Raw genomic sequence first — 12,917 nt, 5'->3', positions numbered from 1 at the left:
TTGTTCAAAAAGCATACATTTCAAGATAATTGGTTTTAGATTAGATTAGGTCAAACTTTATGGATTCCTTTGGGACAAATTCCTTCAAAAAAAAAAAAAAAACGGCTCTAAATCACTCATAAGTGCCTTTTCATCCGAAGTGATCTGGGACTGGCTCCAGATCAGGATCCTGAAAGGATTCATTCATTTAGGGGAAAGAAGCAGAAAGATGGAAATTCACCATTATCTTGTGACCCACCAAGCAGCCCTCCATTGTTCCTATCCAAATAAACAGTTGACTCCTCCACAGTACAAACAAGCTTATTGTCCATATGCAAATATTAGTCGTGTTCCATGTATTTAAATCAGCATTGAAGAGATCACAGCATTTAATAGAAAGACAAACATACCCCCAAACATACCCCGAAGCTATCTGCTGCTTCTCTGGCCTGGTCACATTGTTTATGGCACCACACTGACCCTCCCACCCCCATCCTTTCTTTCACACTTGTTACCATAGTGTGCTTTTTTTTGCATATAATCTCCACTTTCTCGCAATACAATGCAAAACATTACAATACACTAAGTTCATGTGTGGTAATAAACATTTGCTACAGTCAGAGTGAGAGTTTTTAAATGCTTAAAAGTCCTCTAACCACAACTAAAATCATCAGCAGGCACTATACATGGAAGTTGTTGTTTTTTTAACAACACTGTCACATTCTATGGCTTATATTATCTGTACTGAAGCTCTTGACAGTAAACACAGTCAGAATGTGTACCTGTATTTGAAAGGCAGAAGGCCTCATGATTCTAGACTTCACCCTGGCGATTTTAGCTCTAAATGCATACCTTTTTTTTTTATTTTCCTGCAAACTCCGTTCTTTTAGCTCCCATTTAAAACACATTCACTAAAACCGAATGAAACAGGACAGAAGGTATCAAACCAGATAATTGTAACTTTTTGTATGTTTTATTTTTGCTGTTGTGTCCTCCAGAAAGATCGCTCATCCTGGTGCACACTTGAAAGTGGACCCCCCACCACAATTTGTAGACCACCAGTTCATGTTTGTTTCCCCGGCCTTGGGCAGAGCGGCAGCCTGAGTTGCTGTGACCTACAATGAGAGAAACACAACCAGGGGTGGAGCTTCAAGGGAGTTCGGGCCTTAAGGGAGCAAGAGCTGGTAGCAACACCAGTCAACGATGTCCACAACTTTAAATAAAGGTGGGATATTGTCTCACCGGGTCAGGTTGTTGATGTTCACTTTCACAGTTAACCTCCAACATGAAAATTTACAAATGCATTTTCACTTTTGTCTCCAATTGCATCCTCATAATGCGTGTCTGGGGATGAGGGTGGGTTGCAGGCGAGGCCCATTTGTCTGCTCTGCCCCCGACCCGACCTCGACATGTTCTGCTAGTGAACACAACTATGTATCACCATGTGCATGAGCACATTTAACACACTGCAGAATGCAGCTTACACAAGCATGAACAAATAATTACAATTACCCGAACATGCTTTATTGTGATTTTTCAATGTACCTTTTTTTTTAAATACATTATGTAAAAATGCTTTTGTATACTGCATGAAAAGAAAAATCAAAAATGTGACAAAAGGTCAGTTCAGTCATCACAAACATGTATATTGAGTTGAAAGGATTTCAAACTGACGTTATCCTCGGGCCAACCTGTAATACCACTTACTACCACAAGATGATGCAGTGAAACTTACACGTGCTCTAATAATTAATTATAAATACACATGTACTTTTTGTTGGGTTTTTTTTGTTTGTTTTTTTTAGAAATGTGATATTCTTTGCAATGTTATTTTCATTTCCTCAGGTCATCTCTTGTTTCAGTAGGATCGTGTGTTCTCAGCAAGTGTCAACGTTTGTAGATGTATTGGAAGCTCTGAAAGGCAGGCTCACTACTGCCAGCCAAAGGCCAAAAGTGACATTACATCAATCCCACACATACCACCTTTAACATTTATTAGTTTTAGGTGAAGGTTGATTGGTATGACATGGTGCTAAAGCCATCTGGAATGATGCATCCAGGTTTGTATCTGCCAAACAAGAGGAATCATCACTGTGTTTACTCAGAAACAACCTCATCAAACCACAGGTACTGAAAATACAACACCACATTCTTCACCACTATATGTTCAGCGCTCTGACGACACTAAAATAAACAAAAAAAAATGCTAAATGGTCCAACAGTCGCTTTTGCTGTATGTGAGCCTTTTGATTTCCCCAACCAAAGTCTCTTGATGGCTTCTCTGCAACATGAAACATGACACATCATCCATTATTCTGTACATGTGCCTTGCTATCTCAGCCTGCTCCATATGGCCTCTGTTGTCTCTAGACACCCAAATCCCTTTCCTTAGGCCAGGGGCTGTTTTTGTGGGAACCATTACATTGCTCCTCTTCCTCAGAGGAATGGGGTGACGATGATGAGCAATCACAGCCAGAGCAGACTTTCAGCCTCAAATTCTGACAGGATATTCAACAATTGACTGTATCCGCTTTGTTGGCCCAATTGCTAATTCATGCAAGTTGACAATCTGGAGGCAACAATTATGAGTGATGAAAGGACTGAAAATAAGTGGAGAGAGCACTTAAGGGAAAGTAGAAAAAAAAAAACATGAAGTTTACTTTACAAGGAGGGAGGGAGGGAGGTAGAAGAATTAGTAGTCATACTCGAAGAGAGAAAGTGGGTGAAATTGCTAAAACACATCCTCAGTCACAGATGAATGTATCCACAAGTCTTAAACACAGCCTCCTGTTAAAAAACCCAGAACAGATGAATGGATGTCAATGAAAACATAAAATGTCATTTGTGTGCCAAATGTGCTCTGAAATGCTCGATGTGTAAAACTTCATCATACACAAGCTTGACACGATGGGAGAAGTTTGATAAGGAGCTGTTAAAGCCTCAGGAGTTCCAAGCCAAACATACCCCCCCCCCCCACCCCCACCCCCACCTCAAGTGCATTTACATTCGGTATAGGGATAATCTTCGGTCATCGTGGCCAACGTCTTTTTGCATAATTGGCAAAGAAGCTTTAGATTGAGGGAATAAAAAAAGGAAGTGTTCAAATAAAGGTCTAATTAAATCACTTAAGTGAAGATTCTCCCACATTACTGTATCCACAGAAAAATTATTGCAGGCCTTTAGACCACATGAAGATTGAGTAAAGACACAGTGAGTGGATGGTGGACTTAGCAGTGCCAGGAAAGTATACTCGTCAGTCCTGGATTTGTGCAGAAATGAACAGATTTTTAATGCTTCTGGAGGGCCCCAAATTACAGATAGAAAATGCAGAACATGAAGTAAACAGAGGGAACATTCAACGTGTATCTTCGCCTATTTAAAGAGGCTTTTTGACATGAAAACCCTCGCAGCATTCTGGACACGGGGATCGAGCGTAACAGGACGGATGTCATAAGCTGTTGTCGACTTACGTTCTCTGCCATGCGTTTGCACTAAGTTTGCCACAGTGTGAGGGAATATGAGGGTGATGCTAAGTGAAATGCTCATTTTGCGTTTGTGATTACCAAGGCCCATGGGCGATATGCACTAATGTGAGCTAATGCAATAGATTACACAGTGCTGGCCCAGGGGAACAGACAGCAAACAGATGTGGTCTACTCAAAAAGGGAGGGGGGGTGGGGGGGGAGGAGGCACTGGGGGGTGAAGATCTAAAAAAAAGAAAAAAAAAGTTGAAAGTGTTCAATGTGCTGAAGATCGTCTCTTGCAATTTGTTGGTTACAGAATGTGCAGCCATGATCGCTTTTGTCAGACTTTGCCTTTTATAGAGATGGGAAGAGTCAACAGTAGTGTCCTGGTGCTACTGGAAATGTGGAACCAGACTTCTCTCAGGAATCTTTAGTTCAGTGAAACTCAGAGCGGGTAAAATCAGCACCATCGCTCCAGGTGTGCTGCGCTCGATTGACACCTGTGTAACATCACCATGGGTTTCAACCCAAGCCAGCAAGGTACACAAGTTTATTTCCTCCCAGTTTAAAGTTTCTTGTCCTGTAGCGAGCCATACTCTCCTGCAAATCCATGTTATTATTTCATTTTTCGTACAACAACCTTGAACTATAACTGCGGTTGCTTTGACCCTGTCTACATTGTACAGTTACAGCAAAGCTGAGGGCATCGCTGAGGTTTGCTGTGTGGGTTGAACAGACAGTAGAAGTCTGTGAATCCAGACTCTGCACAGGCTGATCTTGACTTTGTAAATACTGCTCTCTAGTGGTGGGTCTGAGTCATCGATGGAGAAGGAGAATATGCCACACTGCAGACTTGTGCACATTCACACACGTTTTTCTGTACGAGAAGTATTCAAACTTGAGTTAAGTGAGGTTTCCTTTCTGTAATGTACGTTTTCATAGAGAATTGTGGATTGTAGGAATGAATCCATTTGTATATATATTATTTTTTATTTTAACCACTTTCACGGTCACAGGTCGCCCTTCCAAGCTGGACTTTAAAGAATGATAATACACAGCTGTTGTCAGCCCATCATGGGCAAACAAAGAACCTGGAGAAGTGTGAGGGCAAAAAAAGCACACGCACAGGGAGAAGGAGCAAACTGGGAATGGATCTGGAAGATAAAAGTTGTGACTACAGATTGCCTGCGAATACTTATCGATGAGTGTGCGTTCCTGTGTTATCCCTTTAATTAAACTGGCAACCTCTCGCCCTCTCAAAACAATATAATGGAAGCTTGTTGTGTGTTTGTCTCTCACTCACCACTGCCTCGGAATGTAGCTGATATAAATTATGCGACATTCGATTTTTGTGGCGTTGCGGTAAATACTCTGGCCTCCCAGCGACAATATTCACAGTTGGAGACTCAGGCCTTTCTTTGTGGAATTTGCATGTTCTCCCTGTGCATGCATGCGTAGGTCATTTCCCACACCGAAGCTCCTCAATTTCCTTACATAGTCGAAAAACAGGTTGAACCTGGCGACAATTAATCACCCATTAGATTGACTGTGTCAGCTCGGATCGGCCTCGTGAAGAGCTGTGGTGAGGACGATAGATGGATAGGAAAACTGGAATCTTTAAAAAAAAAAAAAAAAATGAATGGACAAATAAACATACATGTACATTTAAATCCTCAAAAAATTTATTTGATATTTAGCCAAAATGATTTAAAAAGTGGTAAAGTTGAGTATATTCAGACCAATTCCACCACCTATACAGAAGAAAAAAGTCTTTAAAAAGAAAACTTGAATCTACATTATTTTCTGTGCAGAACAATACTGAGTGGCCATGTGCACGTTAAAGAGAGCAGTCAGTAAATTATTTGCCTTTTATTTTATTTCTGAAATGTGTCACAATATTTACATTTGTACACAAGTATACATGTAATGTGAGCACCAAACCAAAAACATAACAAAATAAAACTGAACGAATTTCACTCAGGCTTTTTCAAAAGTAGCAAAAGCTTACAACGCAACTTGTACACGTTAACCTGAGACTCCTTTTTCACAGTGTAGTTAACTGAGCCATAAATCAGCATAGCTGCTCCTGGATTTTTCCTCATGTTGACATCTCATAAAGGCCACTTCCATATATCCAGTCAACACTGACTGATTGCTTCTCATTGAAACAAATAAACAAACAAACAAACAAAAAAAAACACTTTCAAGACTCGCTGCATAGTAAAGGACAAACTCCTGAATAGTGACTGAATGTGCAGCAATCAAATAATACAACATGGGTGTCACAGTCTGTCAGGACTGCCAGTAAATTAAGTGTTTCACACCTGCTGGATTTGAAACAGGTGATAACCGTTAAAAAAGGAAACAATAGCCACAAAGTCTGCTCTGGTTTAAAACTGGGTTTGTTATCAAAACGTACATGAGGAAAAACCCAATTTGTGTTTCATTAATTGACAGCAGTTCTGTGAGATATTGCATCAACGTACGGCACGACACCTGAAAACATCCGTTTGTTGTTGAAAGGCGAGCACTGGCTCAGTTGGCATGGTCGCATTAGCAGCTTTACAAAAGGGAGTGTCTTGATCACAACATGAGGTAGAACCCTCCAACAGGCACGGAGGGAATCAGTACTGTGTTTGTAAACTCGTCGACCATAGCCATCAAATAAATCAACAAAAACTCCAAACTAAATAAGGAATAGTGTGTCTTCTACTGCCTGTTAACTTTTTTTTTTTTTTTTTTTAATAGAGCAGCAATTCTTCAAACATTTTTTTTCTTAGGTTTTAGCTCATCACAGTTTTATATATACAGAAAGCTTACAGATGCACTTTTCCCTTCCACATTTTTTTTTTTGCTACTTATCAGCATGTTAGTGTAGGTCAAACAGAAAATTATCAACAGTTTTGACTGGAAACATCCAAGAGAGAGAAGATCTGGATTCAAAATCTCAAACAAAAAGGAAGTCCTCTGAAATGTCAAAGCAAACAGTTTATTTGTCCACAGCACAGGAGCACAGGCCCTCTCTCAAATATGTACATGAAATTCATTTAGTCCAAAATAAGGTGGCAGCCACAGTAGTTGAAATCTTCAAGAGAAAATAGGCTTTGTGGCCTATTTCTTGAATGAATATTGTCAGTGTTGAGAAATGAAAGTCCAAAATAATTCTCAACTTTTCACTGCTGGGTTTTTTTTTTTTTTTTTTTTAAACTTTAGGCACTTTTCTCAGAGGATCCATGGCGGCGATTAGGGAACGAGCCGGCTGGGTCTCTCCTCTGCAGGTTGGGCAGACCAGGTAAGTGTTGGTACAGCACAGTTCCGCCTCCTGAGATTAAAACAGAACAAAATAACAACGTTAACTCAGACGGCCTGGGAGAAAATTCAAATCTACAAACTGTGCTGCAGCAGATCATCTTCTACATACCTGCTCTTGGAGTGGCCAGTCCTCCATGGCTGGGGTTGGGAGGCATGCTGTGATACAAAGCGGCCAGGTCACTTGGGGTACATGGACGCAGAAGGTTCATCATGTCCCAGTCAGAGTCTAAACCAGCACCAAGAGCTTCAGAAGGTGCCGACAGGCCTGTTCCTTGTGGCATGCTCCTCACACTCATCCCAGTCATGAGCATTTGGTTGGTTCCATCCATTGGTGTTGCGCTGACCCCAGGCTTATCAATGGAATCAGCCTTTGTTTCGGCGGGTGCCAGGAGCTTCCTCCTTTTGTTTGGCGGTTCACCAAAGTGACCAACCCGTGGGAGGCTCCCGAACCGAGTACTAAGGCACAGCCTGGCTGCGCCAGAGTGCCAGATGGAGCTGCCTAGGGCCGGGTAACTCATCTCAGTGAGCCCCGCTCTGTCCACCGGGACCATTGTGTCCATCACGTACTTGCATTTTCGCATAGACTGCTGCTGTACGCCATCCTGTACAGGTGCAGAGAGAGAGGAGGCGTGGAGGGCAGGAGCCTGCGTCAGACCATTAGGGGGATTCACAAGAGGCTTTTGAGGATTTGCTAGTGGGGGGGACGTTGTTCGACGACACAAGCGCTTGTTGCCGAGTGGCAGAATGTCCTTCCTGTCAAGTGCAAGGGGGCAGTCTGCGGCGCGCTTTCGTCCAGTGTTGCCTCTGAATTGGTTCCATTGGGTAGCATCTCGATCTTTGTGAACCAGCCTCTGGTGCATAATCAGGACCTCTGGGCAAATGCTTTTATAAGGACAGAGTGAGCAGGAAAAGGGGACCACTCCGTCCATGGATTCTGCACGGGCTGGGATGTTGAGCGACAGATTTAATGGCTCGTCATAATAATCAGTCTTTATATCGACCTTTTCCAAGTGAACAGGTGAGGAATATTTCAGGAGCCCCTCGTTGGTTTGGGACAGTTCATCATGCTCCGTTTTCACCGGGACAAGTGGTTTGCTGAGTTTGTCACACACGCCGTCAGATCTTCCTTCCGGTGAGCCACTGGGGAGACCCCAGCATTTGGACTCAGCATTCTCGTCATCGCTGCCTTGTTTTATCTCAGTGGGGGAGGGGACCCAGAGATCATGGGGCAGACCCTTGTGATGGCGTTGGATGTGGTACTTCAGGGACGTCTTCTGAGCGGCAGCATAGTCGCAGTAAACACACTTGTAAGGCTTCTCGCCTGAAACACACAAGTTATGGGAGTATTTAAAATATGAAGCCAAACCTCTTCCATTCATAAAGTGATCACTGAGTGTATTTACATGGAAGTGTACAAATCTGTGTACACAAAACTGCAATTTTCTAAGGATTGAGCTGAACTGACTTTGGCTACTTTTTAAAAGTTTATGGTGGTTTGGGGTTTATTCATTGCTACAATAGCATTAGACATTTGGCTAATAACACAATGTAATGAGTCTTTTGCCTCACTTAAGTAAAGCCATAGTGGTAGCTGGCAGAAGCCAGAAACCAAGACTAAATCTTTACATGCAGCAGCATCACGTCGACAAGTTTGTCAAAACTGGAATGAGAGTCTGTCTATAGTTTGAATCATTATTGGGACACAGTCCATAAGAGCACACTCATTCAATATGAAGATAAAAGACATACCTGTGTGGGTCCTCAAGTGAACAGTGAGGTAGTAACTTGACTTGAATGATTTCCCACAGTCACTGCACTCTTTTGATTTGGGTTTGGAGTGATCGAGTACCTCTTCAACTGGGAAAAATAAAACAAAAACACAGTGAGCAGAACAATTATGCTTGTGCGTTTTTACTGTAAAGCACTTTGTGAATTAACTGTTTTTAAAAGTGCTATATAAAGAAAAGTTATGTGTGTAGATTTACCTAAATCCAGGGTTTCTTCAAAGGCATCTTTGATACTGACTTCTCCCTGGGCTGGCACCGCTGCTCCCGGCTGCTTCCCTTCGACAGGAGAAACTGGACTTTCTTCTCCGATTTTCTCTCGTTTGTGCACCCTGGAGTGGAGAACCAGCTGGTGGTAGGTCCCAAAGGTCCTCGAACACAACTCGCATGTGGTTGGCCTGTCCTGTACTTTCCGGATTTGGGAACCACGGTGTTTGTTTGGCGTTTGGGCCACAAACGATTGAGGGCGGCGCTCTCTCCCCCTCCCTTTTTTCAAAGGGTGATTTTCTGGATCTTTGGTCAAAGACACATTCAACTCGTCTTTATCAGACGCACTGTCTTCATTTCCTGTGCTTGCCCCCTGGCCGGTTCCTTTCGGATTGTTCATACCAACTGCTACCTTTCCTTTAGTGTCTAGTTGCCAGGCTTGATAAGTGACAAAAGGGTTGAGTTGGGGAATGGATTTGGCCATTTTTACGGGAAGGTCGCTTTTTGGAGCGGAGGGATTAAGATTCAGAGCTTGAAGGAATGATTCTTTGGCTTCAGCAGAACCATCCAGCCCCTGTTCATCTTCAGGCTCCATCTGTCGCTTATGTACTTTACTGTGTTCATCCAAACTTTCTTGGTCGGAGAAGAAAAAGCCACAAGCCAAGCACCTTTTGTATAGACTGACCACAGGCTCTGATGGAGGTTCCTGTTCGAAGCCGTTGATTGTCACGGGGGGCTCCACTTCCTGCTGTCCCTTGCATTTTCCTCCAGCTTTTGGATGCTTCTTCATATGGGTCTTAAGGAACCTCGCTTCTCTGAAACATCGCCCACAAAAACTGCAACAGTAGGTGTAGTATTCTTTGTGCTTCCTCACGTGGGACTCCAGCTCATTGGCGTTTTGTGATATCTGGCCACACACAATACAGCTGTGAACCTCTTCTTTTTCCACAGAAAGGCTGCTGTGTTTGGGCGCCGGCTCCTCCCCGGGCATCTTGAATTCAGCTTCAACGCAGAGCACGTTTGGCTCGCAGAGCGTGGTGGGGTGCGCCGTTAATACGTGTGGGACAAAATCGTCGGGGCGAGCGAAAGTCTGATCGCAGAACACGCACGACAGCAATGCATTTCCTCCCGATTGCGACACATTCCTCTCTGAGGAGATGTGTGGTGTCATGCAACAGCCAGACATGGGGATGCATGCATTGTTATTGATGAGAACATTTTGGGTCAGCCCATCTGGGCAATCCATAAATGGCAGCAATGGATGAGTCGGCATTCTCCACTGGTGTTTATCACACCGTGAGGGTTAACAGGTACCTGGAGAAAAATAGGAAGGTTATCTTCACTTTGTACTCACTAATTAAAACACCCAACAGACAGTTCTAACTCATAGCAAACTGAAGATCAGTTTCACACACCACAGAGAATTGCTTTCTCTGATACAGGAACAGGAAATACATCTTTTTTAGCAATCAACTGCACAGACAACTCATTTCCTCTATGTGTAGGTCTCTAATAAAACTTGTTGGGACAGATAAAACATGATTTTGTCAAGTTTTATAAAGAAAACAATGATTTTTGTTAAGTTTCATTCAGCAAATTAGAATACAAATACATTAACCCCTTAACTCACTACTTTTGTGACTAAACAATTCAATTAACTACTTTTTTAAACAATTGTGACCTAATATAGTAAGTTACAAAAATCCATTGCAATAACTAAAAATTTTGATTAAATTAAGACACAGTTTTTAAAGTAACAACATGCTCAAAATGAAACTTGAATCACAATTTGGATTTGAAAAATCTATAAATGAGATAAATTCCTCATCTGATTTCTGTTTGGTGATAAATTATTTTGAAGCTATATGGTTTAAGTTGAATATGTGTTCATGCCAGGTTTAAAAACATTAATCATGAGTCCTCACAGGAAGTAGGAGATGTTATGCCCAAAGAGTCAAAACAGAAGTGTGTGTGTGTGTGTGTGTGTGTGTGTGTGTGTGTGTGTGTGTGTGTGTGTGTGTGTGTGTGTGTGTGTGTGTGTGTGTGTGTGTGTGTGTGTGTGTGTGTGTGTGTGTGTGTGTGTGTGTGTCTTGCCTTGACATAGTTTTCCACCATTTCTACAAATCTTACACACGCAGCACTTCAAGTGCTTCAAACAACTACCCCCATTATGGTTTCTCTTTGTGTTATCAATGTACCACTGATAAAGAATTGATAATAATTAGCAAAAAAATGCAAACTATTTTATGAACTCACAACCACACCCAAATATTTAAGAATTGCATCTACTTCTTAGGTAGCCGATTTGACTGACAGAGTTGATTAATTGCCCTGTTATGAAAGTTAAGTTTAATTCCTCCATAACAATATAATGGATATCTTTCAGCTGCTTGAATGAAACAAGACATGCATAAACATGTCTGTTTTAAGTATTCCTCATACTTCTGAGAGGCTGATTGATTATCAAGCCAAAAATGTACAAATTAATAAACAATGAGACTGATTGTTGGTTTCAGTTGAGACTTTGCTTCCATATCAGTAAAGGGGGGGGAAAAAACTGTGATTGGCCTCAGGGAGGTGGAACCTGAAGGGCAAGTATCTATAACTCCATTCTCATGCAACTACAGATAAAGCTGCCCACTGTGGCTTTACTGTATATGTGTGCATACATTTATAACACAGATTTTGTTTTTAAAGGTTTCATCAATGAAAATTTGAAAATGAACAATGGACTTGATAAGGTGAAGTGGGGGAAATCCTAGCTTCTGGATTCCAGTCATTTTCCAGCAAATGAAACCAAAAACCCTGAAACAAACACTAAACTTCAGCTGCTTCATGAAAAGTAGATGACAATGTGGAAGAAGTGTGATCCTGAGCTGAATCTCTATAGTAATATTGTTGGGAGTTTGTTTTTTTTCTCCCCTGGTTTCTTGAAGCACTCAGGCTTGTTGTTAGCCACCCTGTTTTACCAGTAAACCCAGCCCTGTTCACACTATTCATCCAGTCAAAGGGATGCTGGAGCACCAGTTAGCTCCTTATAACGACTATAAAACTCAATTATCTCATTATCCCGGCGACTATTACAATCTTATATGTGCTTTATAACCCAGAGCACATGCTTTTTATTCTGCTGCTCTCTTTAGAAGAGACGGACGGATCCATATCAAACACGATTAGGCTGCAGAGTAATAAACACGTTAAGTTTCTTAACTTTAGCGTGAATTATTCAACAAGTGGGGGATAAAATAGAAACACGAGCCAGATTTAACTGGAGGAGAAACACGAGCGTACGTTGTGCGTGTATGTGTGCTCGCGTTATTTCTTTAAAATACCACTTTCATGAGTAACATACCGCTTCGTCAAATTACTAAAACTTTAGGAAATAAAAAGAGGACACACGCGTGAACTGGGGCAACACTTGCCAGTACAAAAACAACACAAAAACAACTGTAGAAACTCACCAAACAATACCAAGTGAGAATTTCCGGATTAATAATGATTACAGCTGAGCCCCGGAGTTCAAGTGAAGCTACGAGCTGTTGTTTTAGACGTGTGTGATGCTTCTTCCGCTTCACACAGACACACACACTGCTATAGACACACACACACACGGTGTGTAAGCGGTGTAAACTCACCTCTCGGTTTGTGTGGATGTGAATTTTATTTGTCCGACTTGTCGAGCTGCAGCTGTTGAGCCCACGGAGGCGCGCTTCAGTCACGACTGAGTCCCAATGCAGTGGGAAGATGGTGCGCGTTCACGACAACAGCCCCCTTTAAAGAAAAAAACCAGTCCCCACGCGTTACCCAGTCACGTGATCAAGCCGTGCGAAAACGAGCGTGAATAAGTGTGTTAATTGTTTCCTTTAACTCACAAAGTGCACAAATTCAACTCTATCTTCGCACTATTTTGAAAATTAAAGTCCAAATGTGAAAGTTCCCAGCTCGATGTCCACTTTAACTCGCTCAGGCTATAGCGAATTGCGTAAAGTTAGGATGCATTTTTTGATTTGACGCCTATTACCTAGCTTCAGTCCAACCCAAAACCCACTGACAGTGAGGCAGTTTTGCAGACCAGGTTGGAGATGAATTAGTTTATATATTAGAAACAGTTTAAAAAGTCTGAAGAAGTTTAAAAAAGTTTCAAAACAAGTTCAGAACGTGATACGATCAA

The 12,917-nt window shown here is 42.0% G+C and overlaps 1 protein-coding gene across 1 annotated transcript; it reads right to left on the bottom strand.

Annotated features, from left to right (window-relative positions):
• Nucleotides 1–6,652: 6,652 nt before the first annotated feature.
• Nucleotides 6,653–10,019, bottom strand: znf217 (zinc finger protein 217; the record flags this gene model as incomplete). Its single annotated transcript, XM_080496884.1, has 4 exons — nt 6,653–6,765; nt 6,865–8,076; nt 8,505–8,612; nt 8,741–10,019. 4 exons carry the CDS (start codon nt 10,017–10,019, stop codon nt 6,653–6,655), a joined length of 2,712 nt encoding a protein of 903 aa, XP_080353010.1.
• Between the last annotated feature and the right edge of the window lie 2,898 nt (nt 10,020–12,917).

This window comes from Blennius ocellaris (genome assembly GCF_963422515.1).
Source record: "Blennius ocellaris genome assembly, chromosome: 5".
NCBI classification, from domain to species: Eukaryota; Metazoa; Chordata; class Actinopteri; order Blenniiformes; family Blenniidae; genus Blennius; species Blennius ocellaris.
Note: the sequence above shows the minus strand (reverse complement) of the source record. Positions and strands in the feature narration are given on the sequence as shown.